We start from the raw sequence: 21695 nt of genomic DNA, 5'->3' as shown, positions 1-21695 counted from the left end.
GGATCTCCAGGCTTGGCCCACATTCCAAAACTGACTTCCAATTTAATAACACTTTCCCTTACTTTCCAGAAGTGCTCGTGTGTCTGGTTCCCTTCTCCATTATTTATGATGAACCATGCTTTTGCTTGCTGTTCTGTTTGCAGGAACACGTTGTTCTTGCAGTGATGCCTCCTGCTGTTCTTAGAACATCTTGTAATTTGCAGTGTCAGCTACCGTCCTGTGAGAGTCCATGTTTTTCTCCCGTCGCCATCGACATTTGTGTAATCTGCTGAAGGTGAAACCTGCTGAAGGCCTGCCCCACCTGCTTTCCCTCCCTCCCCCTCTCCGTGACCTTCCCTCCATTCCCAAAGGCGCCAACATCAATGCCAAATAATAGTTTATATCAGACCTGATTTAGCGATTGGCTCTGAAGGGAAGGGCAAAGGTGCCCGTTCCACAGTAAAGGCTGATTTCTACTTCTGTGTCAAATGAATGCCGTAGGTACGGCGTAGCCGCGTAACCTACGCTGTACCCTATGCCCTACCCTACGCCATAGCCTGATGTGCACCTCTCCAAAAATGTAACTGCGCATCGCAGCGATGCAGACAGCAACAATTGTGATTGGTCCGCTTGGTAGCATCGCATTTCAGACAGACAGTCCTACTTTATTGATCCCGAGGGAAATTGGGTTTCGTTACAGCCACACCAAGACTAGTGAAGAAATATAGCAATATAAAACCATAAATAATAAGTTAATCATGCCAAGTGGAAATAAGTCCAGGACCAGCCTATTGGCTCAGGGTGTCTGACACTCCAAGGGAGGAGTTGTAAAGTTTGATGGCCACAGGCAGGAATGACTTCCTATGACGCTCAGTGTTACATCTCGGTGGAATGAGTCTCTGGCTGAATGTACTCCTGTGCCTAACCAGTACATTATGGAGTGGATGGGAGTCATTGTCCAAGATGGCATGCAACTTGGACAGCATCCTCTTTTCAGACACCACTGTCAGAGAGTCCAGTTCCACCCCCACAACATCACTGGCCTTACGAATGAGTTTGTTGATTCTGTTGGTGTCTGCCACCCTCAGCCTGCTGCCCCAGCACACAACAGCAAACATGATAGCACTGGCCACCACAGACTCGTAGAACATCCTCATCATCGTCCGGCAGATGTTAAAGGACCTCAGTCTCCTCAGGAAATGGAGATGGCTCTGACCCTTCTTGTAGACAGCCTCAGTGTTCTTTGACCAGTCCAGTTTATTGTCAATTCATATCCCCAGGTATTTGTAATCCTCCACCATGTCCACACTGACCCCTGTGCCTTAGCCCTCCTCAGGTCCACCACCAGCTCCTTAGTCTTTTTCGCATTAAGCTGCAGATGATTCTGCTCGCACCATGTGACAAAGTTTCCCACCGTAGCCCTGTACTCAACCTCATCTCCCTTGCTGATGCATCCAACTATGGCAGAGTCATCAGAAAACTTCTGAAGATGGCAAGACTCTGTGTTGTGGTTGAAGTCCGAGGTGTAGATGGTGAAGAGAAAGGGAGACAGGACAGTCCCCTGTGGAGCCCCAGTGCTGCTGACCACTCTGTCTGACACACAGTGTTACAAGCTGTCTCCTCCTGTTTCCTCCTGTCTATAGGCATACTGTACGTACACTGATGCGAAATAAATGGTTGGAGATGATGAACCAAATCGTCAAATCTACCTGCCGACATCCGAAAATATTTGAAATGCATTTCCTCGTCCGTGTCTCTCAGTGGCACAGAAAATTCACCCTCCTTCTGCCTCAATCCGTTCAATGGTCTTACACACCATCTCCTCCGACGTCTTCTCTCTTTTCTGCGTTGCAGTAATTTCAATAAAAGTAACCCTTGTTCAACATTTATTAGCTTCAACTCTAATATGATGCGCTCAGTCGCCATTGTTTGAAGTACACGAAGAAACACTACACAGTGGCGTAGAAACCCCACCGCCAACTAGCGTTTTGGCGGTGAATTGCAGAGCGATGCAGACACACCAACGCACAGGTGTAAATGCTCACAACGGCGCAGGCCACTTACGAAGGCTATGGCGTAGGCTGCTACGCAGAAGTATAAATCAGCTTTAACACTCAGCCCACTCTCCCATAAAATGCTTGAGTGTTAAAGTGCCCCTCCAGAAACTGCCAAATTTAATTTCCTGCACCTGGCCTTGGGAAAGTGCCCTATCCAACTTGTCAGAACTGAGCCACTTGTAAAATATAACTTAGTACTGAGAATCAAGACCAGCTCCCTAATCTGCGAGATCATTTGTGCTTCTGTGATGGAACGGTTGGCGAGCGGAGGCTAGGCATACAACCATTGTTGGCAGAATTTCAGATGGGGATGAAAGGGTGTACAGGAGTGAGACATGCCAACTGGTGGAGTGGTGTCACAGCAACAACCTTGCACTCAACGTCAGCAAGAACTAAGCTGATCGTGGATTTCACGGAGAGCAAGATGAGGGAAGACCCACCAGTCCTCACAGAGGGATCAGAAGTGCAGAGAGTGAGCAGCTTCAAGTTCCTGGGTGTCAATATCTCTGAAGGCCTATCCTGGACGAAATATGTTGATGTAACTATAAAGAAGACAAGACAGTGGCTTTATTTCATTAGGCATTTGAGAAGTTTGTGTTTGTCAATTAAAATACTCGAAAACTTTTATAAGTGTAGCGTGGGGAGCATTCTGACTGGCTGTGTCACCGTCTGGTATTGGGGGGGGGGGTTACTACACAAGATTGAAGTAAGTCGCAGAAACTTGTAAAGTTAGTCAGCTCCATCATGGGTACGAGCCTCCACAGTATCCAAGACATCTTCAAGGAGCAGTGCCATAGGAAGACAGCATCCATCATTAAGGACCCTCATCACCCAGGACATGCCCTCTTCTCATTGTTACCCTCAGGGAGGAAGTACAGGAGCCTGAAGACACACACTCAACGATTCAGGAACAGCTTCTTCTCCTCTGCTGTCCGATTTCCGAATGGACATTAAACCCATGAACACTACCTCACTACTTTTTATTTCTAATTTTTGCACTGTTTATTTTAACTTTACTTAATATATATACTTCCTGTAATTCAGTTTTTTCCTCTATGTTTAATTGTCATGTATTGCACGGTACTACTGCCATAAAGTTAACAAATTTCACAACATGTGCTGATGATATTAAATCTGATTTTGATTCTGATCTCCTTGCCCACCCATCGCCTCCCTCTGGTCCTCTCCTATTAGATTCCCCCTTCTCCAGCCCCGTATCTCTTTCACCAGTCTACCTCCCAGCTCTTTACTTCACCCTTCCCCCTCCCAGTTTCAACTTTCACCTTGTGCATCTCTGTCTCCTCCCCCCACCTTTTAAATCTACTCCTCACCTTTATTTCTCTGGTCCTGCTGAAGGGTCTCGGCCTGAAATGTTGACTATACACTTTTCCCGTAGATGCCACTTGGCCTGCTGAGTTCCTCTAGCATTTTGTGCGTGTTTCCAGCATCTGCAGACTTTCTCTTGTTCCTGATTATTCATTTCCATGCATTCCCCTTGTGGAACTGGTTTATTACTGTCACACGTACCAAGAAACATCTGGCCAGATGAAGCTCGTTAGCTGTGGTTAACTCATCTAGGAGAAGAAAAACTCTGATCTCAAACTTCCTCTCCCTTGCGACTATACTCACTCATGGGGAAGGCTTTGGGAGTGAACCCCGAGGGAAAAATCCGGAACTGGAGTCCCTGAGGTGGTCCTACGTTGAGTTCAGTGTTGACTGGCAACTCCCGTGACGCTGCTGGTGCCAGACTATATCGGTCTCTGCCATTCCTCTAGATTCTTTAGTGGAGAGGGGAGTCTGCTGCATGGGCATCAGCTTGCTCTCCGCACTGTACTGCCCCGGCTTGCGTATCCACAACGTAGACAGCTAGGACACAACACCCATCGTCGAATCAGTAAAGGTCGGTTTGCAGGTCAGAATCAGAATCCGGTTTATTATCACCAGCATGTGTCATGAAATTTAACCCAGCAGCAGCAGTTCAATGCATTTGATAATATAGAAGAAAAAATAATAATAAATAAATAAGTAAATCAATTACAGTATACGTATATCCAATAGATTAAAATCATGCAAAAAGCAGATAATATATATTTAAAAAGTGAGTTAGTGTTCAAGGGTTCAAAGTCCATTTAGGGTTTGGATGGCGGAGGTGAAGAAGCTGTTCCTGAATCGCTGAGTGTGTGCCTTCAGGCTTCTGTACCTCCGTCCTGATGGTAACAGTGAGAAAAGGGCATGTCCTGGGTGCTGGAGGTCCTTAATAATGGATGCTGCCTTTCTGAGACACCGCTCCTTAAAGATGTCCTGGGTACTTTGTAGGCTAGTACCCAAGATGGAACTGACTAGATTTACAACCTTCTGCAGCTTCTTTTGGTCCTGTGCAGTAGCCCCCCACCCCCCCATACCAGACAGTGATGCAGCCTGTCAGAATGCTCTCCATGGTACATCTATAGAGGTTTTTACATATATAGAAGGTGTAGCAGGCTATCAAGAGGGCAAATGGAATGTTATTGCTAGAGGGATTGAATCTAAGAGAGGGAGGTTATGCTGCAACTGTACAGGGTACTGGTGAGGCCACACCTGGAGCACTGTGTGAAGTTCTGGTCTCTATACTTGAGGAAGGATATACTGGCTTTGGAGGCAATGCAGAGGAGGTTCACCATGTTGATTCCAGAGATGACGGGGGTTAGACTATGAGGAAAGATTGAGTCGCCTGGGACTGTACTTGCTGGAATTCAGAAGAATAAGAGGAGATCTTATAGAAACATCGTGAAAGGGTAGATAAGAAAGAGGCAGGAAAGTTGATTCCACTGGTAGATGAGTCTAGAACCAGGGAACATAGTCTCAGGATTCGGGGGAGTAGATTTAGGATGGAGATGAGGAGGAATTGCTTTTCCCAGAGGCTGGTGAATCTGTGGAATTCTCTACCCAATGAAGCAGTGGAGGCTACCTCAGTAAATATATTTAAGACAAGGTTGAATAGGTTTTTGCATAGTTGGGGAATTAAGGGTTATGGGGAAAAGGCAGGTCGGTGGAGATGAGTCCATGGTCAGATCTGCCATGATCTTACTGAATGGTGGAGCAGGCTCGATGGGCCAGATGGCCGACTCCTGCTCCTGTTTCTTATGTTCTTATGGCCACGACCAACAAAGATACTCTGAAAAGTTTGTGTTTTGTGTGCCATCCAGATAGATGGTTCCATACGTAGGTACATCGAGGTAGGGCTGAAAGGGAAAGAGAACAGAATGTAGAGGACAGTGAAAGTCTAGCCCAGGTAGACAACAAGGACCATAAGGAGGTCGACTGAAAGATCGAGATCACACCCGTGTGCCTGTCCAAAGGCCCCTCCAACATCACCGCTTCCAGCTCCAGCCCTGGCATCCCAGTCCAGGCACCCTGCACTCTATGTTTGGAAAAGAAAAACTTGACCCACTCAGCTCCCAGCCACGCCATCTTCTCACAGCTGCCGTCGGGCTTGAGGTACGGAAGCCTGAAGCCCCACACCACCAGGTTCAAGAATAACTACTTCCCTTCAACCATTTGGTTCTTAAACCAAGCTGCACAATCTGAATCACTCCCTCAGTACAAGAACTCTGTGTCACGTTGCCCTACAAATTCACGTTCAGGTTTACTCTTATTCCACCATTCTAACGGACTGGATATATCAGTATTTAGATGCATGGGGATGGATTCAGGTTAGTCTACGTAGCCTTGAGTCCCTGGTAGGTCATGTCTAACCAGTTTTGCAGAGTTTTTCAAAACAGTTACCAGGAAAGTTGATGAAGGCAAGGTAGTGGATGTTGTCTGCATGGACTTTGGCGATGCATTTGACAAGGTCCCGCAGGGGAGTAAAGGTGCACCACACAGCACATATAACGCACACACAACACATAAAGTAATATTACCACAAATAAATCAACAAATAATAAAATATATTCCAGAAGGTTGACTTTTAGCATGAGGTGCATTTACGACACAAGTTAAAATGTAAACAGTGTAACGCTGCCGGTGTTTCATATGTAATGAGACATGGGTGGAGGGAGGGCTTTCAGTAGTCCTACCGCCTGGGTGAAGAAACCGTTTGCCATCCTAACATTTCTTGTCCTGATGGTATGTTACCTCCTTTTTGATGGTCGGGACCTGAAGAGATTGTGAAATGGATGGGAGGGATCATTGACCACGGTAAGGGCCCTGCGTACTCAGCGCGCCTGATAAATACCCCGGATGGGCGCAGGAGAGACCCCGATGATCCTCACAGCGCTCTTTCCAATTGCCGGTAGTGTCTTGCGTCAAACGCCATGCATTTCCCGTACCAGACGGCGATACAGCTGGTCAGGATATTCGCGATGAAGCTCCTGTAAAAATTGGTTAGAATGGTGAATTTTGTTATAATTCTGGTTTTTTCTTGTATAATTTAGTTATTTTTATCTTGTGAACGTTGCGTATTGGATGCTGTGTGCCAACAATACTATCATTCCACCTGTGCATAAACTTGACCTGGACTTTTTAAACTTTTTAACTTTCCCTTCAAATGTTCCTCCTCTCACCTACAGGTCCAGCAGCGCTCCCTTGTCAGTTGTGTGCTGTCATAGCGCAGTATTTTTGGACTGGACTTACCTGGGTGTTCGTATTCCTTTTCAGACCCCGACTTCGAAAGTGAGCTGAGGCTCACCACGGGTGTGACCAGGGCGGTGACAGTCACGCCCTCCACCTCTGCCTTCAGCTCGGTCCAGCCCTTCGCCTTCACCTTCAGGAGCACCACCTTGACGAGCGGCAGCGGCACCCGAGCGCCGGCCCCCACCTCCGCCGCCCCCGCCACCCAGCAGGCCGCCACAGCGGCGCCGGCCCCCGCCACAGTGCCCGCCTCCGCCACGACCCCGCGGGCGACCACGGCGAGCACGGGCGCGGCCACGACCTCCACCGTCCAGGCTCCGACTGCCCGCAGCAGCACCGTCGCTGTCGTCCCGCTGGCCACCACGGTGATAACGGCCACAACCAAGCAGAGTACGACCAGCCTGGGAGACGTTGCCAGACCCATTTCCACGCCTGACCCGCAGACGGATAGAGCAACTTTAGAAAGCTTCACGGCAGGCACGAGTAAAACCATCCTGTCCACTCCTTACATCACAGAGGTAAGTGTTGCCGACGTCTTCTTAATATCAGAATCAGGTCTATTGTCACTGACATACATCATAGTATTTGTTGAATTTTTAATTGATTTTTTATGCATTTCTACAGACCAACTACAAACAAAAAACCCAACAACAAAGTGAAGATTAATACAGTGCAAAATAAGCGTATCAATCATATAATTCATAATAAGGAAACAGCACCCAGAATAAACTCATATAAAGTTAGTATCCTCCCCACCCTCCCACTGTGGAACTCCAGGCCAACCATTACAATATGTAAAAAAATTAATCGGAGCGTTCCACCCCACAGAGCTGTAAATATAAATTTTGAAAAGAATAATAATGCCTACTACCAAAACAATAATGTAATTTCCATCAAAAAGAAAGCATAGAACTTACAGAGAGAAAATAAAGCTGAAAGTAAGGGATTAAAAAGAATAAACTTAATCTAAAGGGGGGTTATGAAAGTATTTAAGAAAAGGTCCCCACACCTTTTGAAATTTTACATCCGAATTGAGAAGTGAATAATATTTATTGTTTAATGGCTGCAGTTCAGCGCAGGCATAACAAATTGCTCTAAGCAACAGACACAGAACGCTGGAGGAACTCAGCAGGTCAGGCAGCGTCTGTGGAAGGAACAAACAGTCGACGTTTCAGGCCGACACCCTCAGGACTGAAAAGGAAGGGGGAAGATGATTGAAAAGGTGGGGGGGAGGGGAAGGCGGGTAGCTAGAAGGTGGTAGGTGAAGCCAAGTGGGCGGGGAAGGTAAAGGGCTGGAGAGGAAGGAATCCGATAGGAGAGGAGAGTGGACCAGAGGAGAAAGGGAAGGAGGAGGGGACCCAGGGGAGGTGATAGGCAGGAGAGGTAAAGGTGGGGAATAGAAGAGGAGGGGAGGTGGGGGAGGGATTTTTTTTAACTGGAAGGAGAAATCGATATTCATGCCGTCATGTCAGACGGAATATAGTGTGTGGCTCCTTCGCCTGGAGGGCAGCCTCCTCGTGGCAGAGGTGGAAGCCACGTCAGAACCTCCACGCTACAATAAAAATAAACGAGTAATGTAAAAGAGGAAGTAAAATGTAATGTAGAAGCGTTTAATGGGTTCATGGACCATTCAGAAATCTGATGGCAGCGTGGAAGCAGCTGTGGGTCTTCAGGCTCCTGAACCTCCTCCCTGATTGTAGTAATGAGAAGAGGGCACGTCCTGGAGGGTGAGGGTCCGTCTTTTTGACAGTGTCCTCGATGGTGGGGAGGGTTGAAGTCTCTTTCGATCCTGCGCACTGGTGTCTCCATACTAGGCAGAAGGCTCCCCACGTCAGAATTCTTTGGTGACTTACCAAACCTCCTCAAACTCCGCATGAAGTGCAGTCGCTGGCGTGCCTTCGCCATGATTGCATCAACGCGGTGGGCTCAAAGATGTCTATTTGTTTATTGAGATACACCGCGGAACAGGCCACGCCACCCAGCAACCCTCCCGTTCAACCGTAGCCTAATCACAGGACGGTTTTCAAAATGACCAACCGGTACGTCTTTGGACCGCGGGAGGAAACCGGAGCACCCGGAGGAAACCCGCGTGGTCACGGGGGCAACGTACAAATCCTTGCAGGCGGTAGCGGGAATTGAACCCACGTTGCCTATACTGTAAACCGTTGATGCTAAGGCTTTGGAGAGGGTACGGAAGAGGTTCACCAGGATGATGCCTGGTTTAGAGGGCATGCACTATCATGAGAGGATGGATAAATGTGGGATGTTTTCTCTGGAGTGCTGGAGACCGAGGCGAGATCTGATAAAGGCTGACAAGATTATGAGAGGCATAGATAGAATGGACAGGGAGCATCTGTTTCCAAGGGTTGAAATGTCTAATACCAGAGGGCATACATTGAGGGTGAGAGGGGGTAGGTTCAAGGGGGACGTGAGGGGTAAGTTTTTTACTCAGAGAGTGGTGGATGACTGGAATCCGTTGCCTGGTCTGGTGGTGGAGACAAATACACTAGAGGTTTTTAAAAGTCATTTGAATAGGTACATGGATGTAGGGAAGATGGAGGGATATGAACATGGTGTAGATAGGAGGGATTAGTGTTTGAGTGTTTTTGATTTGATTTTCAGCTGGTTCAGTACAACATTGTGGGCTGAATGGCCTGTTCCTGTGCTGTACTCATCCGTGTTCTTTGAAAGCATGAGCTTGGGGTTGAGAAGAAAAAATCTCAGCCATCACTGTAGAGCAGAGCGGGCTCAATCAGCAGAATGGCCTACTTCGGCCCCATGTCTTATGGTCGTATAATAGGCCAATTCCACTTCCAGCATAAGAGGCTGGTGCATAATTTCAGAGCTCGCGGTTTTGTTGGAAAAGATTAAAAACAGCTTGTTTCATAGAGACCAGAAATCTGGAATAAATGGATAATTTCCAGACTGGAAGGGGATACCCAGTGAAACATCTGAAGGATCAGACCTTGGCCTGTGGTTGTTCATTCTTCACGTTAATGAACAATCTATGAGGTTTCCAAATCTGCTCATGCATTGAGAAAAGTTGGAGGACAATTTGAGATAAGGCTGCTTGAATCTGCAACAGGATATAGATGGAGTCATAGAAAAGTACAGCACAGAAAAAGGCCCTTCGGCCCATCTGGTCCGTGCCAAACTGCCTACTCCCATTGACTGCACCATAGCCCCCCCATAGACTGAGTGAGTGGGCAAAAGACTGGCAACAGTTTAATGTGAGATGCTAAGCGTCTGCACGTTAGGAAGAGAAATCAGCATGCAGGTTATGATTTAGAAGGACAGAGTGCTGAAAGTGGGTAAAGTACAGAGGGACCTCGGTATTTCTGGTCCACAGACTGCGGGAGTGGGGAATGAAAGTGAGTCTGTCAATTGGCAGCATGCTGGGCTCAGCACATCACAGTCTCCTGCACTCGTAAGGCTCAAAGCAGAACTCCACGATACAATGACGTCAAACACTGACGCGTTTGAATTCACCAGAGGTCTGAGGGCTTGGAGGGAAACTGGTGTAGCTTGTACCAAACCGCTCAGCTTCACTCCAGGGAGGGCAGCGGCCCCTGTCATTCACTGAAGAAAAATGTCTGCACCGTTTCCCTTTATTTTGAGCTACGTTTTAGTACCTGAAGACACTTTTAATTAAAATTTTTCTTATTTTGTTAATTCTGCCTGAATAGTCTTTAAGTACTTGTGTGGGAGGCCTTCAAAATCAGTGCAGAAGTTCTTGGGGGTGCCGTTCCAGGAACGGGTCATGGGGAGACACTGCCTAAACCCTACAAGAGGTTCTTGGGGGTGCCGTTCCAGGAACGGGTCATGGGGAGACACTGCCTAAACCCTACAAGAGGTTCTTGGGGGCGCCGTTCCAGGAACGGGTCATGGGGAGACACTGCCTAAACCCGACAAGAGGTTCTTGGAGCCAACTCTGCCTTGGGATCCCTTTCAGTGCAGCGAGACAGTTTGCTCCGCCCTGTTGTCACGTGAACAAAGTCACCGGAGATAAGTAGCTGGTAGAAATGAAGCAGTCTCTTTATTCGACAAAATGAGACACAGCAGGCATCATATTGAGACCCTTTCAGAGGAAGAGACCTCCTCGACCCAACACTACCTGACATTTTATATGATCAAAGGACGATTCCAATAATTACAATGCATCCACAATGCTTTCCTTTGACTTACATATAACTTTTACATTTCCTTCTTCACACCTACACTACAGACACACAAATGAATTTTAGATCAGCATTGTCTGATCTTCCAATTAACTGTGGTTCACAACTTTTCGGAACCCGTTGTCCGGAGCTGCATTTTAAATTTAATATACAATCCATATTCAGATCTGAAGGTTGATTGGCTGAAGTTACTTGCTGGAGTTATTTTTTATATGTCCTAACCACAAAAACCCCCTAACTTACCCTTTGTGTTGAATAAACACTGGGCCAGGTCGGTGAGCACAGGGGCCAGTATATGCAGACGCCATTCCTTACTTGCACCATCCACCTCACCACAGTTTGCAGAATGAGTTTCTAAATTTAATGTGTAGCTTTAAAGATTTAAGATTAGATTTGTTTATCAGGTGTACATCTAAACATTGAAACATACAGTGAAATGTGTCATTTGCGACAGTGACCGACACGGTCTGAGGATCGTGCTTGAGACAGACCGTAAGTGTTGCCACACTTCCAGTGTCAATGTAGCATGGCCACAGGTTACTAACCCTAACCCGAGCATCTTTGAAATGTGGGAGGAAACTGGAGCACTCCGAGGAGGCCCACATGGTCACGGAGAGTAGGTACAAGCTCTTCAGAGACAGCGGCGGGATTTAACCCTGATGGGTGATTTCTGGTGCAGTAAACTGCAATGCTTGCCTGCCATGGTCAGTGCTTGTGAGGAAAAGGAGTGGAAGAACGAGGCGATGAAACGTGTAACAGATATTTACTTTCCCTAACCCTGCCTGTGCTGACTTTGCCCCTTATCCCTGTGGCTGCCCGAGTTTTCCATGGGTGCTCTGGTCTCTGCCACCATCCCAGAGGTAGGCTAACTGCCTGTGATCTGCAGTTTGATGGTGTGTTTTCGGGCCAGTTGTGCACTCTGGTAATTTGCTGTGGCTCCGGGAAGCGAGATGAGGCATGAGCCCATGACCAACTCCATTTCTCCCCGATCTCAATGACTAAAACATCGCGGTAGATTGAAAGATCGCGGAAGGTGAACGGGTGTTCAGCGCCGTCTACCAGCCTCATGCCCGCTGCTGCCCGAGGAAGGTGTCTGCGTGTGATGGCCTCTTGCTGCTCCTGAGGGAATATTCCTGCACTCAACTGGTCTCTCTGTCTGTCTCTCTCTCTCCCCCACGATGCATTTGGAGGACGGTACCCCAGTTCTGGGTCTGCGGTTTGTGGATCCGACTGTAGTTCCTGGTCGACCCTTTATCTCTTGCTGTTCTGGGTGACTTGGAACCGGGGCAGCCTGCACACCGAACACTGAGCTGAACTCTTTCGAAGTGGAGTTTTACCCTCTGTGTTTTTGCTCGTTCTTGTTGCCGTTTGCGCAACTTGCTGTTTCGCAAATGGTGGGGGAGAGGGGTGGTTGTTGAAGTTTCTCTTCCAACAGGTTCCGTGGTGTTTCGTTGTTTCGTGGCCGTCTGTGGGGAGGACGGATCTCAGGGCTACATACATGTACTTTGATAAGTTTCTCATGGACCCAAAAATTCCCCAATGGCCTCGTCTTGTTAAACGGAGGCACAAATCCAAGCAAACTTTCACTCAGAGACTCAGAAATAACTTTTGTTCCAAAGGGGCAGACTCATCTAGTTGCATAAGTTTTAATGTGATTTAGAGATACCTCCAGCATTGCTGGTTAGATTCCAGAGCTCAGTGTGGCAAATTTCCCACTTTCATGCTTGTCAAAACATGTATAATCCTGGGACTAGTAGGGGCAAAGCAGCAAAAGTCCCCTAGCAGTCTCGTCCAGGTGAATGGAAGCATAGCTCCTAGCAAAATCTCTCTGGTGAACCCAGAAATAGCTTCTACGCTAAAAGGGCCGGCTTATTATTTGTTTATTTATTTATGTAGAGACAGCATGGAAGAGGCCATTCGAGCCACAACGCCTAGCAAAACCCCGATTTAACCCTAGCCTAATAACAGGACAATTTACAATGACCAGTTAACTTACCCTCCTTTGGACTGTGGGAGGAAATCGAGTCACCCGGAGGAAAACCCAGGCGGTCACGGGGAGAACGTACAAACTCCTTACAGGCATTTTTAACGTGCACAAGTTCGATAGGCGTTTGTTCCCTGTGTCTTATCTTAAATTCATTTAAACCATGTTCTAGGTGGGCCAACTTCAAGGAGATTTTCAGTAGAAATACCGCACACTGTCAGTACATCATGGCCGAAGCAGCGTGCCATTCATTCTGGTAGTAATCACGATCTGTTGGGCACTGCCAGGGTCGCCAAATATTGAGACCTCCTGGGCACGTTCAGGAGGTCTCAATTCCTGACCTTCTCCCCACCTGCCCCACACTGCAGCCAATCCCCAGTCACGGGCCATCCTCGCCACGCTTTGCCTTCCCAAACTGCTAAGTGAAAAGTGATTGGCTGATGCTTGACGGCTGCTCAGCTCCCAAAGCAGTGTCAGGACCATGTTTATTATCACTGACAAATGTTGTGAAACTAGCTGTTCAGCGGGCAGCAGGACAGTGCAATATGCAAAAGAAATCAGTAAAAGTCTTAATAAGGATTATAATAAAAATAATAAATAAATAGTGTAAAAAGAGAGCAAGAAAGTGAGGATGGGTTCATCGTCCATTGAGAAATCTGACGGCAGATGGGAAGAATGTTACTAGAATGTTACCTGGGTTTCAGCACCTAAGTTACAGGGAAAGGTTGAACAAGTTAGGACTTTATTCTTTGGAGCGTAAAAGGTTGAGGGGGGACTTGATAGAGGTATTTAAAATAATGAGGGGGATAGATAGAGTTGACGTGGATAGGCTTTTTCCATTGAGAGTAGGGAAGATTCAAACAAGAGGACATGAGTTGAGAGTTGAGGGGCAAAAGTTTAGGGGTAACACAAGGGGGAATTTCTTTACTCAGAGAGTGGTAGCTGTGTGGAACGAGCTTCCAGTAGAAGTGGTAGAGGCAGGTTCGATATTGTCATTTAAAAAAAATTGGATAGGTATATGGACAGGAAAGGAACGGAGGGTTATGGGCTGAGTGCAGGTCGGTGGGACTAGGTGAGAGTAAGCATTCGGCACGGACTAGAAGGGCCGAGATGGCCTGTTTCCGTGCTGTAATTGTTATATGGTTATAAGAAACAGCTCCTAAAATGTTGAGTGTGCGTCTTCAGGCTCCCGTGCCTCCTTTGTAACCCCTGTAGTGTCCAGGACACCTACAAGGAGCAGTGCCTCAGAGAGACGGCGTCCATCATTAAGGACCCCAGCACCCTGGACACGCCCTGTTCTCATTCTACTATCAGGGAGAAGGTACAGAAAAGCCTGAAGACACACACGCAATGATTCAGGAATGGCTTCTTCCCCTCTGCCACCCGATTTCTGAATGAACCCATGAACACTAACCTCACTAATTCTTTATCTCTATCTTGGCACTACTTAATTAATTTAACAATTTACTATAATTCTGTATTTCACTCTTTTCCTCTATCATTGAGCTGCTGCCTCAAAGACAACAAATTTCACGACACATGCCAGTGAGATTAAACCTGATTCTGATTCCTTGATGGTATCAATGAGGAGAGTTTAAAAGAAGCAAAGCGAAATATGCCTCTCCACCCTCTGCCATTGCATTTCAATGTGAAGGAACGCGGAGTGAATTTTGCTCTTACTGAACGTTTTTGTTTTCTTTTTTGAATTGTGGCCACAGAAGACGAGCTCCAGTGAGCAGGTGGAAGAGGTGACCATTAACAATGAAGTGGAGGCTCCAGCGGCAGGTTCTCCTAGTGGAGACTTCGAGATCACCGAGGAAGTGGAAGTGGTGAACCGCGAGGCAAATAACGAAGTGCTTGCAGCTATCACACAGCCAACGGTCCGGGGCACTGGGAAAATTGACCTGCCCGATATCATAGACAATGCAATAGACTCTGGCAGTTCATCATCAGCTGCACAATTACCCCAGAAGAACATATTGGAGAGGAAAGAAGTTTTAGTAGGTAAGGGAAATCTTTCTTGCAGTCTGCACCCAACATGTGTCACTTGTAATGACCCTTTTATCTCCACTCAGCTTTGGCTTTGTATTGGTGTCAGGAGCATCAGTGTTTGGGACATTTTGGCCAAGGCCGCATTGCCAAGTACAGGGTAACAAGAGTTCAGGAAGCTGGGTCTTGAAGAGATTCTTAGAGGAGAGGAATTGATCCCAGTAATTCTACTTTGGGATGACGAGTGTGGTTTATCAGTTAAATACATTCACACACATTCTTATAAAGCAGAAGTTGGAAAATTTCAAAATAAATATTGGGATACTGTGTAAGGTGTTCCACTGGCCGGTGGTGCAGTGGCATCAGCACCGGACTTCGAGGCGAGTGGTCCCGGGTTCGAATCCGGCTGGCTCCCTGCATGCTTTCTATCCGTGCTGGGTTGAGTGTCGAGCTAGCGACTCAGTCTTGTCAAAAAAACAGTCAAATGCTACGGAAATGGCAAAAATGACACCCAATGTGCCACAAGGCGCAAAAAGGATCAACAATGTCAGGCGTAGGAAGACTCTGAAGCCCTGAAGAACAAACACATTCACGGTTTCAATATTGAGCATAGAACAGCACAGCACAGTACAACCCCTTTGCCCACAATGCTTTGCCAACCTTTTTACAACTCTAAGGTCAAGCTAACCTTTCCCTTTCACCAACACACACAAAATGCTGGAGGAACTCAGCAGGTCAGGTAGCATCTAGGAAAAGGGTGCAGTCAACGTTTCGGGCCAAAACCCTTCGGCAGGATTTGTCCTGAAATGTCGACACTACACCTTTCCATAGATGCTGCCTGGCCTGCTCAGTTCCTCCTGCATTTTGAGTGCGCTGCTCGGATTTCCTCTTGTTTCTGGTTGCGTCCCCGTTCACATAGTCTTCCATTTCTCCTTCATCCTTGTGGTTATGTCAGAGTCTCTTCAATGTTCCTGATGTATCTGACTCCACCACCACCTTGGCAGTGAATTCCATTCCCTGCGTAAAACATCCCTCCAATCATCTGGAAAGCCACTCAATCTATGCCTCTTATCATCTTGTAGCCCTCTATCACGTCCCTTCTCATTCTGATTTGCTCCAAAGAGAAAAGCCGTAGTTCGTTCAATCTAACCACATAAACCATGCTCTCGAATCCAAGTAGGTCTCCCTTGCACCCGCTCCAAAACCTCCACATTCTTCCAGAACTGAACCCAACACTTCAAGTGTGGTCTAGCCAGAATTTTATAGAGCTGCACCGTTTACCTCACAGCTCTTGAACTCAATCAAGGCCAAATCACCCTGTCATCTTGTGCTGCAACTTTGAGAGATCTACAGATGTGGACCCCAAGATCCCTCTGTTCCTCCACACTGTTAAGAATCATGACATTTGACCTTCACTTTCACCTATTGATTCCATTTAACTCAATTCAAGTTTAATTGTCGTTCAGCCCCACATGAACAAAGCCAAATGAGACACCATTACTCCAGGGCTAAGGTGCAAAACACAATGCCAGCAGTCATACACAGCACACGTAGCACGTATAAGGTAGAAAGATACAGCCACTCAGTATTAGAGTCCAAACTTAAGCCATGCGACACTGCTGTGATCTGCAGAGGACCACAACGGAGCTTGTCATCTGCTGGGTGAACAATGGGGAGCTGCACCGACTCTGGCCTGGACACCGCACCACACTGCCCCCGGTGGAGAGCACTGGCTCCTACGCCTTTCTCCCGGTAGCTGTAAACAGGCGACACCACCGCTCGAGGCCTAGTCCTCGCACGTACAAGATAGCGATCGCATATCGGGTATCAGTAAAATATTTATACATAAACACACACACCTGACAAGGGTGTACAGCAGAGACATCGGGATGTCAGTTGGACTGGAGAAGTGCAGCCGGATGGTCGTGAAGAGAGCCAAACTCATCAAGGCTGAAGAAGTCGAGGTACCTGAAGACCACAAACGAGATGTACAGGACCGCTACAAATACCTGCAACATCCAAGTGCCTCCAAAGAGTGAGATAGGTCCTAAAAAGCCAGCTGAATGGGAAGAACAAGCTCAAAGACATCAACGCATTCGCCCTGCCAGTAATCAGATACCCAACCACAGTAGTGTGCTGGCCAAGGAAGAAACTGGAAGCCGTTGATATCAAGACGCGGAAACTACCAACAATACCAGCAATTTAGGTGTATAAGATGATGAGAGGCATTGATCGTGGGGATAGACAGAGGCTTTTTCCCAGGGCTGAAATGGCTAACACGAGGGGGCATAGTTTTAAGATGCTTGGTACAAGGGGGGTGTCAGAGTTAAGTTTTTCACACAGAGAGTGGTGGGTGCGTGGAATGCACTGCCAGCGACAGTGGTAGAGGTGGATACGATAGGGTCTTTTACAAGACTCTTAGATAGGTACATGGAGCTTAGAAAAATAGAGGGCTATGCGGTAGGGAAATACTAGGTAGGTTTCAGAGTAGGTTACACGGTTGGCACATCGTGGCTGAAGGCCTATAATGTGCGGTAGATTTCTATGTTTCCAGTACATGGAGGATTCCAGTCAAAGTCCAACATCAAGCGACTGTACACCTGCCGGAATAAAGGAGGACAGGGATTTGGAAGTGTCAAGGTCACAGTACGGGAAGCAGTGTGAAATATCCATGAAAATGCCAGGATAATGGTCCCTAAGGATGAGCTGCTCGGAGAATATCCCAACAGCAGGCAGGAGACGTGGAAGTGGAAGTGGATGAAGCCAGAGGACCAGGGGCCATGGCAGGACAAGCCGCTGTCCCATCGCCAGATATCAGACGTGGCTGACATAAGAAGGTCCAACCAATGGCTGGAAATGGCAGGGCTGAGGGACAGCACAGAGGCCCTGCTCATGGCTGCAGGAGGACGGGCGCTGAGCACACGAGCAATAGAAGCGGAGTTCTTTCACACCGGACAAGACCCAGGATGCAGACTGTGCGCGGAATCCTCTGGAACCATCCAGCACGTAGTAGCAGGGTGCAGGATGCAGGCAGGGGCAGCACATCCAAGTTGCAGGAATTGTGTACAGGAATATCCGTGCTGCGTATGGATTGGACACTCCCCAGTCCAAATGGGAAGCACCCGAGAAGGTCGTGGAGAATGACAGAGCTCAGATCCAGTGGGACTTCCAAATACAGACTGATAAGCAGGTATTGGCCAACCAGCCAGACATAGGAATACTGGACAAGGAACAGAAGAAAGCAATAGTCATGGATGTGGCAATCCCGAATAACAGTAACATCAGGATGAAAGAATGTGAGAAGTTGGAGAAATACCAGGGGTTAAAAAAGCTGACAGAAAGGGTGTGGAAGGTTAAAGCTGGAGTAATCCCGGTGGTGATAGGAACATTTGAAGCTGTGACACCTGGACTGGGAGAGTGGCTCCAACAACATCCGAGATCTCGGTCCAGGAGAGCGCACTACTGGGAACAGCAAGGATACTGGACAGAACCCTCAAGCTCCCAGGCCTCTGGTAGAGGACCCGAGATTGAGGGAAAAATACACACACACTACCCATAAGGGGTGAGAAAAACATGTGCGGGTGCTTGTCATATGAAGAGCATTTGATGGCTCTGGGCCTGTATTTGCTAGAATTCAGAAGAATGAGGGGTGACCTCATTGCAACCTATTGATAGAATGAATGTGGAGAGGATGTCCGCTACTGTGGAGTGTCGAAGACCAGCGGACACAGAATAGAGGGTGTCACTTTAGAAGAGAGATGAGGAGGAATTTCTTTAGCCAGAGAGTGGTGAATCTGTGGATTCTTTGCCACAGGCAGCCATGGAGGCCAAGTCTTAATGTATATTTAAGGCAGAGGTTGATAGATTCTATCCTGGCTTCTGCACAACAGTTTACACCTCCATTCATGCAAAGATAAGACTAATGAACCTCTCATTACCTCTACGACTCTTAATGACCCTCATGTGATTGTTATACTGCTATACCTTTAAACAACTCACAGAGTTCATAAACCGGAAAACTACCCGGCGTTAATCAGGACTGAAGAAGCCTCTCGGATGAGCAGCGAAACTTCTTCCCGACAACGCGGCAAGTCCAGTTGCCTTGATTTACTACTGCTTGATATACAATGACCTGGATGACTGAGCACCTTCATAGACATATTCTCATTATCCTTTAAACCTTTGTCAGATCTCCCCGCAGTCTCCGGCACTCCAGAGGAAACGACCTAAGTTTATTCACGATAGAATATGCCCTCTAAACCGGTAGGCATCCTGGTAAACCTCTTCAGCACCCTCTCCAAAGCCTCAACGTCCTTCCCATAGTTGGAGTGACCAGAACTATGCAGATGTGGCCTAACCAGACTTTTATAAATTTCCAACATAACCTCTTGAGCTTTGAACTTAATGCCTCGACTAATAAAAGTAAACATCCCATAAGCTTTCTTGACCACCTTACTGACCTGTGTAGCCACTTTCAAGGAGCTATGAATCTCAAGATCCTTCTGCTCAGGAACACTGCTAAGGACCTTGACCTTAACAGGGTACAGTCGGCCCTCCTTATCCGCGAGCTCCGCATCCGCGAATTCAACCCACCGCGAATCGAGAAAACCCGGAAGTGTTCTTCCAGCACTTGTTGCTCAAGCAAGTACCCTAAACAATTCAGTATAACAACTATTTTACATAGCATTTACATTGTATTAGGTATTATAAGTGATCTAGAGATGACTTAAAGTATACGGGAGGATATGCGTGGGTTATTGTGGATCGGGATCGAAAAAAATTGGAAGTTCTCTTACTAAGTAAGTCGGAACAGGTACATCCGGTATTATTTAGCGTCAGTTAGTCAAACATTTGTCTTAGTATATAGTATATATTATACCTTTCTATGCATATAAAACACTTAAGAATGCATGTTTCAGTGCCAGGCTCAGGAACGGAAATTCCCGAGCTTGATCCAGTGACAGATCGCTCTGAGCGCGCTCTCCATCCCTGCCGGGTTGATGTGGAGGATCAAAAACCCCAAAACCCAATAATTAAACCACTGCGTTGCTTAGTAATAATTGTAGCTTTCATCAGGGCAGGGCCTTTCTCACTTTATCCTTTAAAATTATTCCGATCGTTGACCAACAGAGCCTAATGCTTTTCCAATGACCGATGGCGTTTTACCTTTTTATTATTTTGCTTTATTATTTCTACTTTATTTTCAATTGCGATCGTGAATATTTTCGTGAACAGAAACCCTGCGGATTCAGAGCTCTACCGCTGGGTCCTAATGTCCACCGCACTGAGACAGATTAAATAAGGTCTGGGGTTCCGCTGGGTCCTAAGGTCCACTGCATTGGGACAGGTTGAAAAAGGGACTTGAGCATCCTCATTTTTTGGTATCAGCGAGGGGTCCCGGAACCAATCCCTCGCAGATAAGGAGGGTCGACTGTACTGTTGCCCTGCATTTGCCTGACTGAGGTGCATTTATCTGGGTTAAACTGCATCTGCCATTTCTCAGCCCACATCTGCATCAGTGCTGTACTCTTTGCCATTCTTCTACACCATCCACAACTCCACCATCTGCAAATTTACTGACGCACCCATCTCCATTCACCCGCGACGCTGCTCCAGCTTTGAACACGGCCACTCACGGTTCCGCGCAGCCCTCGTCGTTAACACGTTCTGCTTCCTTTTGCACAGCGGTCGTCGTCGGGGGAGTGGTCGGAGCCCTCTTCGCCGCCTTCCTGGTCATGCTGCTGATCTACCGAATGAAGAAAAAGGACGAAGGCAGCTACACGTTGGAAGAGCCAAAGCAGGCGAGCATAGCTTACCAAAAACCCGACAAGCAGGAGGAGTTTTACGCATAAACAATTCGAGAGTGCCTCTAATTGTTCGGACTGTAAACTGATTGTTCTCTTTAAAAAAAAAGTGCATAGAAAAGAATAATAATCCCAAATGTCACTTGAGCAAAGTTCTGCCGAGTCAGAGAGATGTTTTAATGCTGGCCTTTTTCACTGATGTTGTTGAATTTACTGTCATTGTTCCAACTAAGACTTACGGGGGGGTGCGGGGAGGGGGGTGGGGGTGGTGTCTCTACCAGGGGGACCAGAAACCACAAAGCACAGCGACTGCTTCTAGACAATTACAGCACCACAATAGAATGGGGGCAGAGCACTGGGAGTGGTCTTGGCGACTGAGAAATGCTGAAGCTTTGCATATGAAATAAAAAACAAGTGGGTTTTAATACACATTACTCGCCCAGAATGTTACATTCCCTTATTTGAACTAATAGTTGCATTGTTACCAAGACTACTCCCCGCCCCACCCACCCCCACTTTCGGAGCTTCTTGTGAGCCACAGCTTGGTACTGTGTTAATGTTACTTTTCTGTTTTTGAATGAAAACGTTGAAAGAGGTGATTCCTGTTTGATTGCCCAGTGAAGATAGACAATCAATACCTGATGTCTATAGAGTTACTCTACTGAAAATGTTTAATGACAAAGTATTAATGTCCGACGAATAGCTGTGGTTTGAAGGGGACAAGACATATCCTTAAGTTAATGTTGCTGAATTTTTGAATGAATATACAGTATGTTTGTGTCAAACTGAATAAAGAAAAGAATTTGTTTTGAAAGAGCTGTTCCTACCTGTGATTCAGATGGAGATTGAGGAGGATTTGATTTGATCTGTAGGCAACACCGGAAAAACAGAACCTAACCCCTTAAAAGTAGGCATTCAGCTGCAGTGCAGTGTCCGGACATTTCCCAATCACTGATGTGTCCGAACATTTCCCATCCACTGATGTGTCCAGACATTCCCTATTCACTGATGTGTCCGAACATTTCCCAATCACTGATGTGTCCGAACATTTCCCAATCACTGATGTGTCCGAACATTTCCCAATCACTGATGT

At 47.0% G+C, this 21695-nt stretch overlaps 1 protein-coding gene across 2 annotated transcripts in view; it reads left to right on the top strand.

Annotated features, from left to right (window-relative positions):
• LOC140715929 (uncharacterized) overlaps window positions 1–21416 on the top strand; it is a 288549-nt gene extending 267133 nt beyond the window's left edge. For both annotated transcript variants that reach the window (XM_073028484.1, XM_073028483.1), the window contains exons 3-5: window positions 6675–7165; window positions 14528–14813; window positions 20484–21416. In XM_073028484.1, the coding sequence (XP_072884585.1) occupies window positions 6675–7165; window positions 14528–14813; window positions 20484–20650 (944 nt within the window). In that variant the 3' untranslated portion in view covers window positions 20651–21416. The remainder of the gene's footprint in view (window positions 1–6674; window positions 7166–14527; window positions 14814–20483) is intronic.
• The last annotated feature ends 279 nt before the right edge of the window (window positions 21417–21695 follow it).

The sequence above is a fragment of the Hemitrygon akajei genome, chromosome 24 (assembly GCF_048418815.1).
Source record: "Hemitrygon akajei chromosome 24, sHemAka1.3, whole genome shotgun sequence".
Lineage (NCBI taxonomy): Eukaryota > Metazoa > Chordata > Chondrichthyes > Myliobatiformes > Dasyatidae > Hemitrygon > Hemitrygon akajei.
The sequence above is the reverse complement of the archived record's forward strand: the minus strand, read 5'-3'. Positions and strand labels throughout refer to the sequence as shown.